Here is a 12,877-nt window from a genome sequence, read left to right as displayed (position 1 = left end):
TCAGACAGATGATGCAACCAGAGGAAAGAAACTCATAAAAAATATCCAGCTATTTTAGACATATCACGCGTTTCTGGATAGTCTCTTTCCCACAGAGACTTGAAATGGTTTATTATTTGAGAAAATATTTACTAATCTTATGTTTAGGGACTGTGTGACTAATTTTGTAGCATAGCAGCTTTCACTGTACAAACACTTTTTTTCCATGGGTTTGTGTGCATGGGGAAGTCAATATTTGTGTAAAATATTTAATGAAGGTGTGCAGTCTCAGGTCTCCAGGAATATTATCACCTGCAGAGTTCAGGAGCTGCATGTGGGGTGACCAGTGGCAGAACTGATGTCATTTATATGCTGGTATCACCTTGTTCTCTACAGTCTCAACACCCTCTCTGGGAACCTGCTGCTCTGTTAGCTCAATAAATAAGGCAGAGAGACTGCTCTATTAGGCTCTGTTGATTTTCTAGCAGCAACTGCAGCAGGTATCATGACTAGATGAGTAAACTGAGGCACAAAAGGTTTTGCTCATCTGTCACATCTCCTCATAAGCGGCAGGGCCATGATTATGCCTTCCCCCAGCCCCTACATGACACAGGCTTCCTGGAGCAGAGATGGAGCTATGGGTTTTATCTTCCCAGCTGCACAGTCTGTGGATAAGTCACACTCCTGTTAATTGCCTTTTGAGGGATTACACCCCATGGAAAAACCTCAGGCTCAAAGAGGCAGCTACGTTTGGTATGGAATGAAGGCTCCTGCAGACATTTCTGTGAATGCCTGCAGACATTTCTATGCTTTTGAAAAGCAAATGCAGAATGTACAGACTCAAGATCTGATCTGAGTAAATGGAGGAAGCTTTTGCTAAATTATCTCCCCACAGAAGCATTAGAGCAGACTATTTTAAGAAAAGATGCAGTCTTTGTATGATAAGTAATCTACACTGAAAAGACACAAACCAGGTATAGTTACCTCTTTTGGATGTGAAGCTTTTGAAGCTCATCAGCCACTTCTCGAGGTAGCATCTCCTTGGGCACATCACAGCACTGTGCCCACCTTGCTGCTGTGGGCAAATCACAGTACTTGATAAGCAACTGGATCAGGTGCCCTTGGAGCCAGCGATTCTCCCCAACTGTGCTCTGCAAGGAATCAAGGGTGAGGAAATCCTGTCAGTGCAATTCCTTCATGGGTGTTTCTAACCCCTCTCAGGACACAGAATCCTCAGGGGGTCCTGGACAAGCAGAGGAAGCAGCAAGAATCCCCCCACTGCAGAGTGGGTTTGCTCAGACCCACCGAGTGCAGCACTTCCCTGCCAAGAGGTGAAGTCCTTCAATCCAGAGCTCACCAGGTACTTGGGTCCCTGGTTATTTGTGGTTATTTGTTCAGGGAATGTCACTTTGCAGGTACAGAGAAACAAGGGAACACAAAGCCATTCAGCCTGACCAATGATTTGCTCAGATTCTGGTTATACCACGTAAAATCAGAACCAGTGACTGACCAGAAATAAAGGTCTTTGGGCTTCTCAGGCAGGTAATTACAGAAAGGGTAAGAACTTGGATTGGTTTAGTCCTACTTTGTGCCTAAACATGGGCCTGAAATGATGCTGGGACTTGATGTCCTGGGAGAAGCAATATGTTGGCTTCTCTAGGAAACAGTGGGATGGGTTTCCTCCAGCCTTGGCAGTATTTGCAACAGCACAGCTGTGTGGATGGGTGTCCTGTGCAACCAGCACAGGCTTGGCCAGCTCTGTGGATGGGGCCCAGGGTGTCAGTGCTGTCACCCTGCCTTGGAAGCAGGTTGTATGAAAGGTGCTGTGAAAGTCCTGCTTTATCCCCACTGATGGCAACTTGCAACAGTCACTCCTGCTGTGGAGAAACAGGGCTGGGTAGAAGAAATTCCTCCCTTTGTGTCTATTTAAGGCCTCTGTAGATGTGACAACTGGATTATTGCTTCAGCCAAGATGGACAAACACAAGGAGCTCAAGTGTCATGGCAGGAGCCTGGGTCAGGTGCAGCTGCACCCAGGGAGGGCAGCTCAGGACATTCCTGGTTCTCAGCTGTTTCTGATTGCAGCAAACATCCCTGCCCCAGCAACCTGCAGAGCTCAGGGCCACAAACACAACCTCAGTGTGGTTGTACCCAAAACACCCATCCAGGCAGTGGCTGGAACTTGGCACAGGGGAGCTGCCATGGGCAAGGGGCAGAGCTGACAAACAAGGTGGTCCCAGTGCCACAACCAAGGTCACCAAAGCTCCTTCCTTGTTCACCCTCTTGTCCAATGCCCTCCAAGGCACCCGTGCCCAGCAGCTCCAAGAGGAAACAGGAAAAAAAAATTAGGAACACAGTGACACCAACAGTCGGGACAGCTAAATTGGGGCAGGACTCTCCCTCTTTTCCTTCCCAACCAGCCCACCCGTGCTCACCCTGAGCCCCTGGAGCTGGATCAGCCCCTGGCTCCTCCTGCCAGACTGATTCCTGATGGATCTGCCTTAGCAGTTATTATCAAAAAACCTTAATTGCTAAAAGAAGCTGAAACTCCACATGGTGGATCAGGACAGCTCCACAGCTGTCTTGCCACTGGCACTCCCAACACCTATTTTTCTGTGTAGTGAAAAGCTCAGTCCCACGTTTGAAGTCCATCCCTGCTCCCTGCACACTCCATGGCCATCTCTCCTTCCCTGCCCATCCCAAAGTGCCCACAGGGTCAGATCCTGCTCCCAGGGACTGCCAGCACCTGGGCTCTTTCCCCACTGCCTGTACAAACACAGCAGGGCTGGGTGGGAGGCTGGGGCCATGGGGCCTCATTCCTCACATTCCTTCAGGAACTAAAAGGTGAGAAGTTGCCTTCAAAGCAGACACTGCACAGAGATCAGGAAACAAACCTGTTGATGGCCCCAAGGTAAAAAGGAAGGAAAGAAAAAGAAAAAAAAGAAGAAAAAAAAAAAGAAAAGAAAAGGAGGTGCAGGAGGGGTGAACCACAGAGGTGCAGGAAAGGGTAAAGGCTTGGAAGAAAAGCCAGAGAGAAATTTTGCATCCCTGGTAGCATGTATGAGGAGCCAGGCTGCTCAGAAAAACAACTGCCCCAGCACTGAGTCTGCACCCCTGGGACCTTGCCAGATGCCAAAGCACATTTATTCTCATGGATATGTGAAGGAAAATTTTTCTGCTGCTCCTTAGAGGCAGATGGCACAGCAAGCAGCCAGTGTCAAGCAGCTCACCAGGGGCTCAGTTATCAGAGAGAACCTGACTCACAGAATCATAGAATGTCAAGGGTTGGAAGGGACCTTAAAGCTCATCCCACCCCCTGCCATGGTCAGGGACACCTCCCCCAGCCCAGGGTGCTCCAAGCCCCATCCAACCTTCAACACTGCCAGGGATGGGGCAGCCACAGCTTCCCTGGGCAACCTGTGCCAGTCACCCTCAAATTAAATAATTTCTTCCTCATGTCCAACCCTTCTTCAAGGCTGAAACCATTTCCCCTTGTCCTCTCACTACACACCCATGTAAAAAGCTCTACCACAGCTTTCCTGTAGGTCCCCTTCAGGTGTTGGAAGGTTGCTATAAGGTCACCTTGGAGCCTCCTTTTCTCCAACCCCAAATTCCTCATCCTATCTTCAAAGGAGAGGTGCTCCATCCCTCTGAGCATTTTAATGGCTGTCTGAAGTGGGAATGGAGGGAAAGGGAAGGACAAGCAACCACATTAGTGCTGCTTGTCCTGAACATTTCCTCCTGAATCTTTCCTCCCAGCCATTCCAGTTCTGATACTTTGTGCCTCTCCCACATTTCTGCCTCATGCAACTCAGCTCAGTCAAGCACCTACAATGTGAAGGGAATCTGAATAACCCTTCCTATTTGGCAAGCCACTTCTTAGAATTCCCCAAAAGAACATATTTTCTTATTAACATCACAGAGCAATTCCCTCTTGTAGTTTCCCCTGTGTCCATCCTATTGTCTTTCTGCCTTTCTTCTAGAACACAGAGTCTTTGGGGTTGGATTTCTCTTCAGTTCACCCAGAGTAAATTCTTTATAAATCTCATTATGTCAGCTTTATTTCTGGAAATAATGAGCTGCAGATTTTTAAATTTTTGTTTGTTTGTTTTTTTGTTATATTTTAATGATAATAGATTTATTCTTACAACCACAAAAACAACTCTGGAAAGAAGGTTAATCTCTCCATCTTGCATTCTGAAGCAGAAAATAGCTATGTTTGTTGTTTTGGTTTTTTTACTGAAAAAAACCCAACATTGCTCTAAAGGGGAAAGGCTTTCACTACAACAGCTTTGCAAGAAGCAAGAATGTTGAAGCTTTGGCCCCAGAAGATGTGGGCATAGATGCAGACAAACATTTTACTGGGGATGACATTTGATGTATTTTGTTCTCACTAAACGAACACTTCAAGAGGAAACGGGTACAGTTGTTCTGATCAACATCAGCGACATCTCCCAGTAAGAAAAGATTACCATGAGGCTTGTTTACATCCCTCTCTGAATTCTAGACATATCATACCTTCTTTAATCCATAGGCACACACAAAAAAACTCCTGACACCAACAATACCCCATGATTAAAGCTCTCCAAAATGACTGCTGCAGATTACCGACCCGTAAATCCTGTTCTTCCCCAGCTGAAGCCTTTACAAAGCTCCCAACAACCAGTGCACAGCAAGCTTAGGAATGTCCTGAGCTTAACCCATGGAATCAGCAATTCCTCTGTTGTCATCAATAACTTTGGATCCAAGTATCCAATATCTTCTTTGGAAGTCACCTTAGCCAACTCTTGATGACTTTTATCTCTATGTGTTAAGCTGCATTTGTGTCTGAATTTGCCACTTTCCCTCAGCATCTTTTACCACAGGGTGAAGTTATTCACACCAGTTATTTACCTGCTATTTGCAGGGTCAGATTTTAATTTGACTTTTGAATGTCTTGGAGACAGGAAGTTTAGAAGGGGAAAAATAAACCTGGGCTTTGAAAGGACAAACCCACTGTAAGCAATCGATTCACTGTGTTTCAAGTTGAAGGTGTCACCATGGCAGGGGTTGGAACAAGATCATCTTTAAAGTCCCTTCCTACCCAATCCACTCTGTGACTCCCTGAGCACCCTACTGTGTTACCTGCATTGGTACTTTGCTGTATTTATGGTTTCTGTTTCATTTGTGCTACATGGAGAGATGCTGCAGTAGGAAGGCACCACTGGTATGGCAAGGGCTGGAAGTCATCTCTGCCCAAGGTTGGAGCTGGGATACTCAGCACCAGCTCAAACCAGGCTCACAGCCTGTTCCGTGAGAGAAGGGGGATCCCAAATTCTGGAAAGTCTCCATACTGGCACTCAGAAGGTGCCAACTGCACCCAGAGCTACTTCTGAACTGCTCCTTGTACCAGCAGCAGGGCACTGACCCATGGCCAAGGCACCAAGGCAGCAGGAGGAGGCAGCTCTGCTCTCTCACCACTCAGCTGATCCCTTCCTCACAGGCACTGCCTACTCAAATGCTCTGATTTCTGAACTGAGGAAGCACCAAACAGCCCCCATTCATCTCTCAGCAGACTGACTTTCAGATAGCAATCTGTGTGTCACCCAGAGCCACAGCTCAGAGTTCTGGATGGCAGGGAAGTGGTCTGTCTTCTTTCTACCAACAAAGCCTGAGCAGTGTGGCTTCAGCTTTGTGAATCAGATTCCCAGTCTCCCCATGCAACCAGCTCTTCCAAAAGGCAGTTCAGAGAAGTCCAACTTAAAGTATCACTTGAACTGCCCTTGATTGAGAAGAAGAGGCTGAGGGAGCAGGGCTTTTTCAGCTGTGTTGGGGGGTATGGAGGAATATAATAACCCTCTTCAATTTTATCACGGGGGATCATAAGGAAGATGGAGTCAGACCCTTCTAGAAAGCCCAACCAGGCTTTGAGGTGTCAGTGAGAGTGGCTATCACTGCAATGAGTCCAGAGGGGCAGCTTCTGCAACACCTTGTATAACTAAGCTGGCACTGCTTTGAGCAGGAAGGCAGAGAAGAGACCTCCACAGGCTCCTTCAAACTAAAATTAGGTTGTGATTGTGTGATTAGCACTGCTGTGCATTCCCCAGCACTGAGACTCCACACAGACAGGAAGCTTCTTGCAGTGACTGCTGCTTTCAAGTTCCAAGCACCTCCCGGGTGAAGAACACCCAAGATCTCATATACCCAGAATACAGGATGGTCCTGATTGTGCTAACAATGTGACACAGAGATCCAAATACATTTCCTGCATCGGGATTCCTTCCAGATTTCTGTCAGGCACTCCCTGAGGGAAGTAATTCATCTCCTCCAGATGAAGTAATCGTGTCTCCAAAATCTGCTCATCGTGCTGCAGATGAGAGGAGGTACACAGCAGAGGTAAAGGCTGAACTCTGGTTTCAAAGGCAGGTCTGAAGGGAGAGTATTTTCAAAGAACATCAAGCAAGAGGTTGAGACTTTTGAAATGCAGCACTGGACATCCTTCCTGTCACCTTTACCCAACCCACAGAGCCACTCACAGATAAACTGCTGGCAACAGCTCCACTCCACAGGGCACAGGACATTTCCTACCACACAGATGGAAGGCTCTGCACACAACATTTTACTTCAGTGACACCAGGGTCACCAGGCTTCACTTCAGTATCTGATCAGAACATGGACACCACCATTTCTTGACTGGAGAAGGCACAAACCCAGAGAAATTGAAGTTTAAAGGTGAAGGTGGAATATTCTACAATATTGTTCCTAAGTGCTCCAGTGAACTGTCAGGCATGCAGCCTCCCAGAGGCTTCAGGAAATGGGAGGATTTAGTTAGGATGGCACCATGACACATCTGGAAGGTGGTAAAGCTGAGCTCTGACACTGACCCACCTGCATACGAATGCAGATGTGCCAGTGCTGTCCCAAGAAATCAGCTTTACTGTCAGATAAGCCACCCTGCAGAAGGGCAAAGGGGTCCTGTCCCTCAGTCCCTCTGGATTTCAGACAAATCTCCCAGGAGTGATGCAGCCTGAGGCTGTGTTGCTGTGCCACTTGCCTTCAGGGTCACAGATCAGTTCATGGTCTTGTTTAGCAGTGTAGGTGTAGCCTGACACCCTGTCCCCTTTGGGGACTTTCCCAGTGGGAAGATCAGAACATTTTATGTGAAGCCACAATTAACTCGTTTTCCTCAACTACAACCCACAAAAACTCCAGGAATGCCAATACCCCAAATCAGGGTGCATTCACCTGCAATACTTGTTCAGGGAATGTCACTGATGTCCTGAGGCCTTTAAGGAGCTACAGAGCCAGGCTAAGCCTCTGAAAATAACCTCTGTTTGGAGAGAGAAATAACTGCATGCCACTACATAAAACAAAAAGACCTTACCAAACAGACCAAGGTAACTTTACCCCACTTGCTTTTTCAGATACATTTATTTCCTCCTTCACTTCAGTCTGAACTCTGTCCTGAGAGTTTGAGCTTCTCCCTAAAATCCCTTTCTTACAACCACTGCAGTGGTGTCCTCTGAATTCTAACTTAACCCTGGCCCCAGAGTTGCTGAATATTATTACTCCCAGGATCAGCAAAGGACCAGGGACTCGTTCTGAATGCACAAACCACACGTTTTGATATGCTTCCAGATTTCTCACACCTCTTGGTCCCACGATGGCAGGCTGGAGATATTTTCTGGGAGCATTCCAGCACTTGGCAAGACTGAAGATGAATGAGGATGGGGAAAGGGGCCAAACTCTTTCAAAGCACCAAGTAATATGCTACTTATCACAGTAGATGCTTTGTGTAAGTCCAGTAATACAGTGCATTAAAGACAAACTGGCAAACCTTACCTTCCCAGTGTATTCTGAAGTAGCATTGAGCTATCTGCCTTGTGTCATTATGACACATGCACAATGAATGAAGTATCCCTGTGGCAAATGGGAAATTGTGCTCTCCAGTTTAAGAAGGAGAAGGCTGCCATCACATACTGCCCATGGGTGACCTGCACCACTGCTGAGGTCCTTGTATGCCCCAACATGTTCTCCCTGGTCTCCCAAACCTAAGAAGGTTTATGCAATTGCCAAGCACCTTCAGAAACTCACTAGAGAAGTCCCCATTAAAGCACTCTTTGCTTTTGTATCTTGAAGCATGGAAGCCCACACAAGGAAAAGATTTCCTGCTAAGCCATGAGGCTGCCTGAAAGATGACTTTCAAACGGGATTATTCCAAAATTCAACTTATCAGAAGTATAGGATATCCACTCTTGCTACAGGATCTGTCTGCAGGAACTCAGCTCCAGCTACAAAAGCACAGCAAGGGGCAGCAGTGACAGCCACACACTGCCAGAGCTTGACACCATTCTGGGGACAGGAACAGAGATCTGAAGTTCTGCTTCACTACAGGACTGCAAGAGCTGCAGATATGAAAAGAGGAAGAGCCATAGGAATGAAACCACCACTGCTGTGTCTCCACTGCTGCTGTTAAATTAACTCACAGGATTACACCTCATCAATTTGTCAGGAGATTCATGAGCTCCAGCCACCACGAGGCCTTCCCATTCATTTTGGATAGCCCTAATATTAACCCTAACTAGCTAAACCAGTATACCAATAAACCCAACCAATCATTCCATTAAATGTTCCCATACCCAGTCACGTACATCATAAGAATTCACAAGCTCCATCTTCCTTTCCAAAAAGATGTGGAATTCCAGCACATTTACTCCCCAACAGGGTAAGATAATTTACAGCTCAGGTCCTGCCTGTATCAGATGTGGACTTCTCAGGAAAAAGGAACTGCATAAGGGGGAAGAGATTCAGAAATCTCTTTCTTGTTCGCTCCCTATTGCATTCTCCCTCCTCAGGGCAAATTCCAAGTTAGGAGTAACAAAGGTGGAACCTCCTCTTACTTGGTCCTGGCTCTGGATTATTTTAAGATTTCTACAGAAGTCCTGCTATACCAGGCTGGCATCATTACTCTGCATATGCTTATTCCTAAAATTCCACTCAGCTCTTTTACTTTTCTTGTGGCAATAGCTGCATGAAAGATCAGTTATCAAAGACCTCCAGGTCTGTATCACTACCTTAATTAAAAGGCCTCTAAGCTCTGAAGTGGAATTAAATTAAAATCTAAAGAACAGAAGCAACAACCTCATTCCTTTCCTTTCTTTTTAACCCAGGCCTGAGCTTTACTGACACCAGACTTCTTAGGTCTCTTCTCTGCTGCTGCTTCACTTGTAAGCAGGTTTGTGAGAGCTCCTGCCCAGCCTTTGGAAGCCCTTCCTCAGGCCCTGCTGGATGCTCACCAGGGGCTATTTCATTCCTTTGGACTCATACTCAGTGCTCTTCCTGGCTCCTCTCTGCTTATGGATCTGTTCCAGCCCCAGCTTGTTTCAGAATGGTTAGGAACTTGGTTTTGGGTTCTTTTCTGTCCAAGAACATGCTCATGTGGCATTCCCAGCAAGGGATATTTTTCTGTTTACTGAAGTCTTCAAAGTGAATATGCAAAAATCCTGATGATGGAAATCCTTGCTCTGGAGCCCCAGCTTTTCCCATCATTAGTCTAGATGCCCACAGGAAAAAAATGGGTTAGCACTTACTTCTATTTTACCAGACACAAAACTCCTCTGGCTCGTAGCCAAAGCAATAACAAATATCTTTGCAAGATCTTTACTGAAAGCAAAGCTTGGCAGTAGATATTTCTCTCCTTTAATCTCATTTAGTACATTTAAACTCCTGGTGGTTTTTGTTCTGAACGAGAAATGCTTGAGAGGGTTGACTGAATGAACTCTGAAATTCACACCCCGGCAAACTGGACTGATTTCCTAAATCCATAATTACAGCATTCCTCAGAGATACACATTCTTTCAGAGAGAACAAGGGAAGATTAGTTTCCTGTTTCTTCCCATTTACATGACTTCTCTGTCAAGAGGAACTTTTTTTGTTTCTAAACAATCCTCTGTTTATGTGGTTCTTTTCTTGGCAGGGAACTGGTGAGCTAAGCTCACCTAAAAGTACAATACAGCCAAACTATCAATTGCAAGGAGCTTGAGCATCTTTGTGCAAGGCACAGGGCTCTAGAATCCAGTGTCTACCTGTGGAAGAGCTCAGACAGGTACCCAGCAATTACAGGGGTTTAAAATAATCTGGGATGATTATTAAATGACTGGATAGTTTTACTGCTGCCTGAATAAGAACATAAGAGTTGATCTGTGCCTGAATGCATAAAAGGATTAAGGCTTTAGTAAAAGTGGGCAAGTGTAGATCCCTGCATCTGCACATCCCAAGCACAGACACTACAGAGCTGCAAGGAAGAGCTGTGTCCTCCTGGCAAACAGAAGAGGTGCAGAGCTCCTATTTGCTTCCCACTTTTAAAAAAGCAGCAAACACACCCTCTCCCTCACTAGCAGGCAAGCTCCGTGCCCATCCTCCTCCTTGCCTCCCCTATTTCTGCTGGAGAGGCCAACACCAGTGCTCTTGATCAGGTTCCCTTTGTCTTGGAGAAAAAGGACATCCAGGGATTTTCTCATTTTCATTGAGCCTGTCCCCATTTTTGCTTTGTGGTCCACACTCCTCCAGCTGGAGTCAGTAACAGCTATCCTGGAGACTACTAGATCAGGCTCCTGACGTGGCTTTTAAGGAGCTTGTTCCTATAAAGTTTTGGATGATATTCTTTCCTTTATTGCTTCCTAGTCCTAAAATGCTTCTGCTCTTTGGCTGCATTAACCAAACCACCAGGGCACATCAGTTCACTCTAACTGCTTGCTGATGCTCTTAACTCTTTAATCTAATACTGACCTCTCAACCTACAGCCATAAGCCAATTAGCCTCTTTTTTATACCATACCAAATCTCTTTCTGATGAAGTTGTGCTTTCTAGTGAATGCATGCTGGTGACAGAAATGTAATTATACTGCTTAGCAGCAAGCTAGCCCGGGCTGGTTGCAGGGGGTTTAAGGTCAGAAACCATCTCTAGCATGCCAGAACAATTTCAAGTACATTTTTTTCCTCCCCAGTGTGCTCTCTAGAGATTCCTTTCTTCACTCTCCAGTACTGAATATTCCTGCACATAAAAGCTACTTGGCCACAACTTTAGAACTGAGGTCCTGAGCTTTCAAAGGGTTTGCCTGCCAATAGCTCACTGAAGCAGCAGGCTGAACCCCCAAAGCTTGGCCCTGTAGAGACACACTTAAGGAAATGTGAGCTGATTTTCCAAAGTTGTTGAGCAAACACATCTTCCACCACCCCAGAGAAATTTCTGGCTGATTTTTTAAACACGTTTTGATATTTTTGACAATTTGGCAAACAGTGTGGAAACCAACAGCAGTTTTGTCTTAGCTTCATTGTACCTACTACAAGATGCCAGCAGCATTCATTAGCATGCTTGTGCTTAACCACAATTTATTTACCTAGAAATAGCTGGATTTGTTATAAATAAAACTCCCATAATTATCATCAGGCACACCAGCCCTCCAGGTCTTAGAGAAATTAATCCTTTCTAAGCCATGCAGGAGGTACATGGAGGTATTTACATTAAACTGTACATAACATTATTTGATAGACTTGATTTTGGTTACTGATGGAACACACTGCACTTTTGGCATTCCCCATGGATTTCTCCCACAACAGCTGTGGGCTTATTAAATGAGAAATTTCCATTTCTTTTAGAGCTACAGTGCTAAGTTCATTAGTAGAGATGCAGATTTTACTGCTCTTGATCCAGAAAGCAGAAATAACAGAAAAATTATGTGATGCTTTTCCTGAGACAGTCACAGATGTGCCTGTTTTCTGAATCAGCCCTATCAGCAAGTCCTTCTGCTCTGCAACTCTGATGTTACTCCAGCTATCAATAAATATGACACCATTTACAAACTGAACTGAAAAATAGAAGGAAATCTGTACTTTGCCTGTAACTTTTATTGTCCAGTTTTTCCATGGGTTAATGTTCCCTTAGGTACTGTCACATCACATTGTGATCTACTATCCCCAGAGATCTCCAGCCAGAATGGGAAAGCTGAAGAAGAAGGCATGGGGCAAAACCAGAGAGATTGCCAGAACATTCCCACCACCACTGAGTTTCTGGTTAGTCCCTGAGCAGGGGACAAAAAAAAAAAAAGAGGAATGAAAGGAGCAGCAAGTGGACACTGGGGGAAGCAGGACTGCCAGTTCTCATCTGACATAAAGCAATTCCCTCAATCCTGACTTCACAAGACAGATACCAGATCTTAAACCTTTCACCAGTCCAGGTCTAAATCCTTTTTGCAAAAAAATACTTTGCAAAAGGGAAAAAAAAAGAAAGAAGAAAAAAAGCCCCAACAACAAAACACCTTCTCTTTTTCCAAAAGCAGCTGTTAGAAAGCTGCTTAAAGTTGTGGAAAGATAAATGCAATTCTTTTTGCAGACATCTTTTTGCAGACAAGGAGTAGCTCCTGCTTATTTATCCACACAACAGTACCCAGAGCTCCAGCACCCTGTTGCACCCCCAGTAATACAATTACAATTTATTTCAGGTGATGATTCCTCCCTGAGACTTTCAGGGACAAGAAAGAACTAAAACAATCACCCACTGGTTCTAATTTCCTGCTAAAAAAAAAAAGGCAATAAAGACTAGCAAGGGACTCCAGTGGTTAAACTAGTTTTGGTTTCTACCTTCCAGGAAAACAGCCAGCCTAGATTTGATGTCTGAGTGATGAAATCCATTATATTCCTGAATAAACAGCTCACTCAAACACAGAGCAGAAGATAATTTGACATGCAGACTTATACCAAAAGACAAGTCGTTTGTTAATCACCTCCTGAATATCATTCCCATTTGCATTGCACAGATTGCTTAATTCCCTACAGATAGATTAAGTTCCTTACACTATAGGGATGTTGCTGCACTCAAAACAATCTTGAGCCAATTTAGAAGTCTGCCTAAACTCCGGGGTC

At 45.2% G+C, this 12,877-nt stretch overlaps 1 protein-coding gene across 4 annotated transcripts in view; it reads right to left on the bottom strand.

The window, feature by feature from the left end:
- The window catches only part of EXD3 (exonuclease 3'-5' domain containing 3), a 216,441-nt gene that overhangs the window by 114,548 nt on the left and 89,016 nt on the right, over positions 1-12,877 (bottom strand). For all 4 annotated transcript variants that reach the window (XM_071766068.1, XM_071766072.1, XM_071766070.1 and 1 more), the window contains one exon: positions 964-1,130. In XM_071766068.1, coding sequence (XP_071622169.1) covers positions 964-1,130 — 167 coding nt within the window. The remainder of the gene's footprint in view (positions 1-963; positions 1,131-12,877) is intronic.

This window comes from Heliangelus exortis, chromosome 22 (genome assembly GCF_036169615.1).
Source record: "Heliangelus exortis chromosome 22, bHelExo1.hap1, whole genome shotgun sequence".
Lineage (NCBI taxonomy): Eukaryota > Metazoa > Chordata > Aves > Apodiformes > Trochilidae > Heliangelus > Heliangelus exortis.
This window is presented reverse-complemented; position numbering and strand designations above follow the sequence as displayed.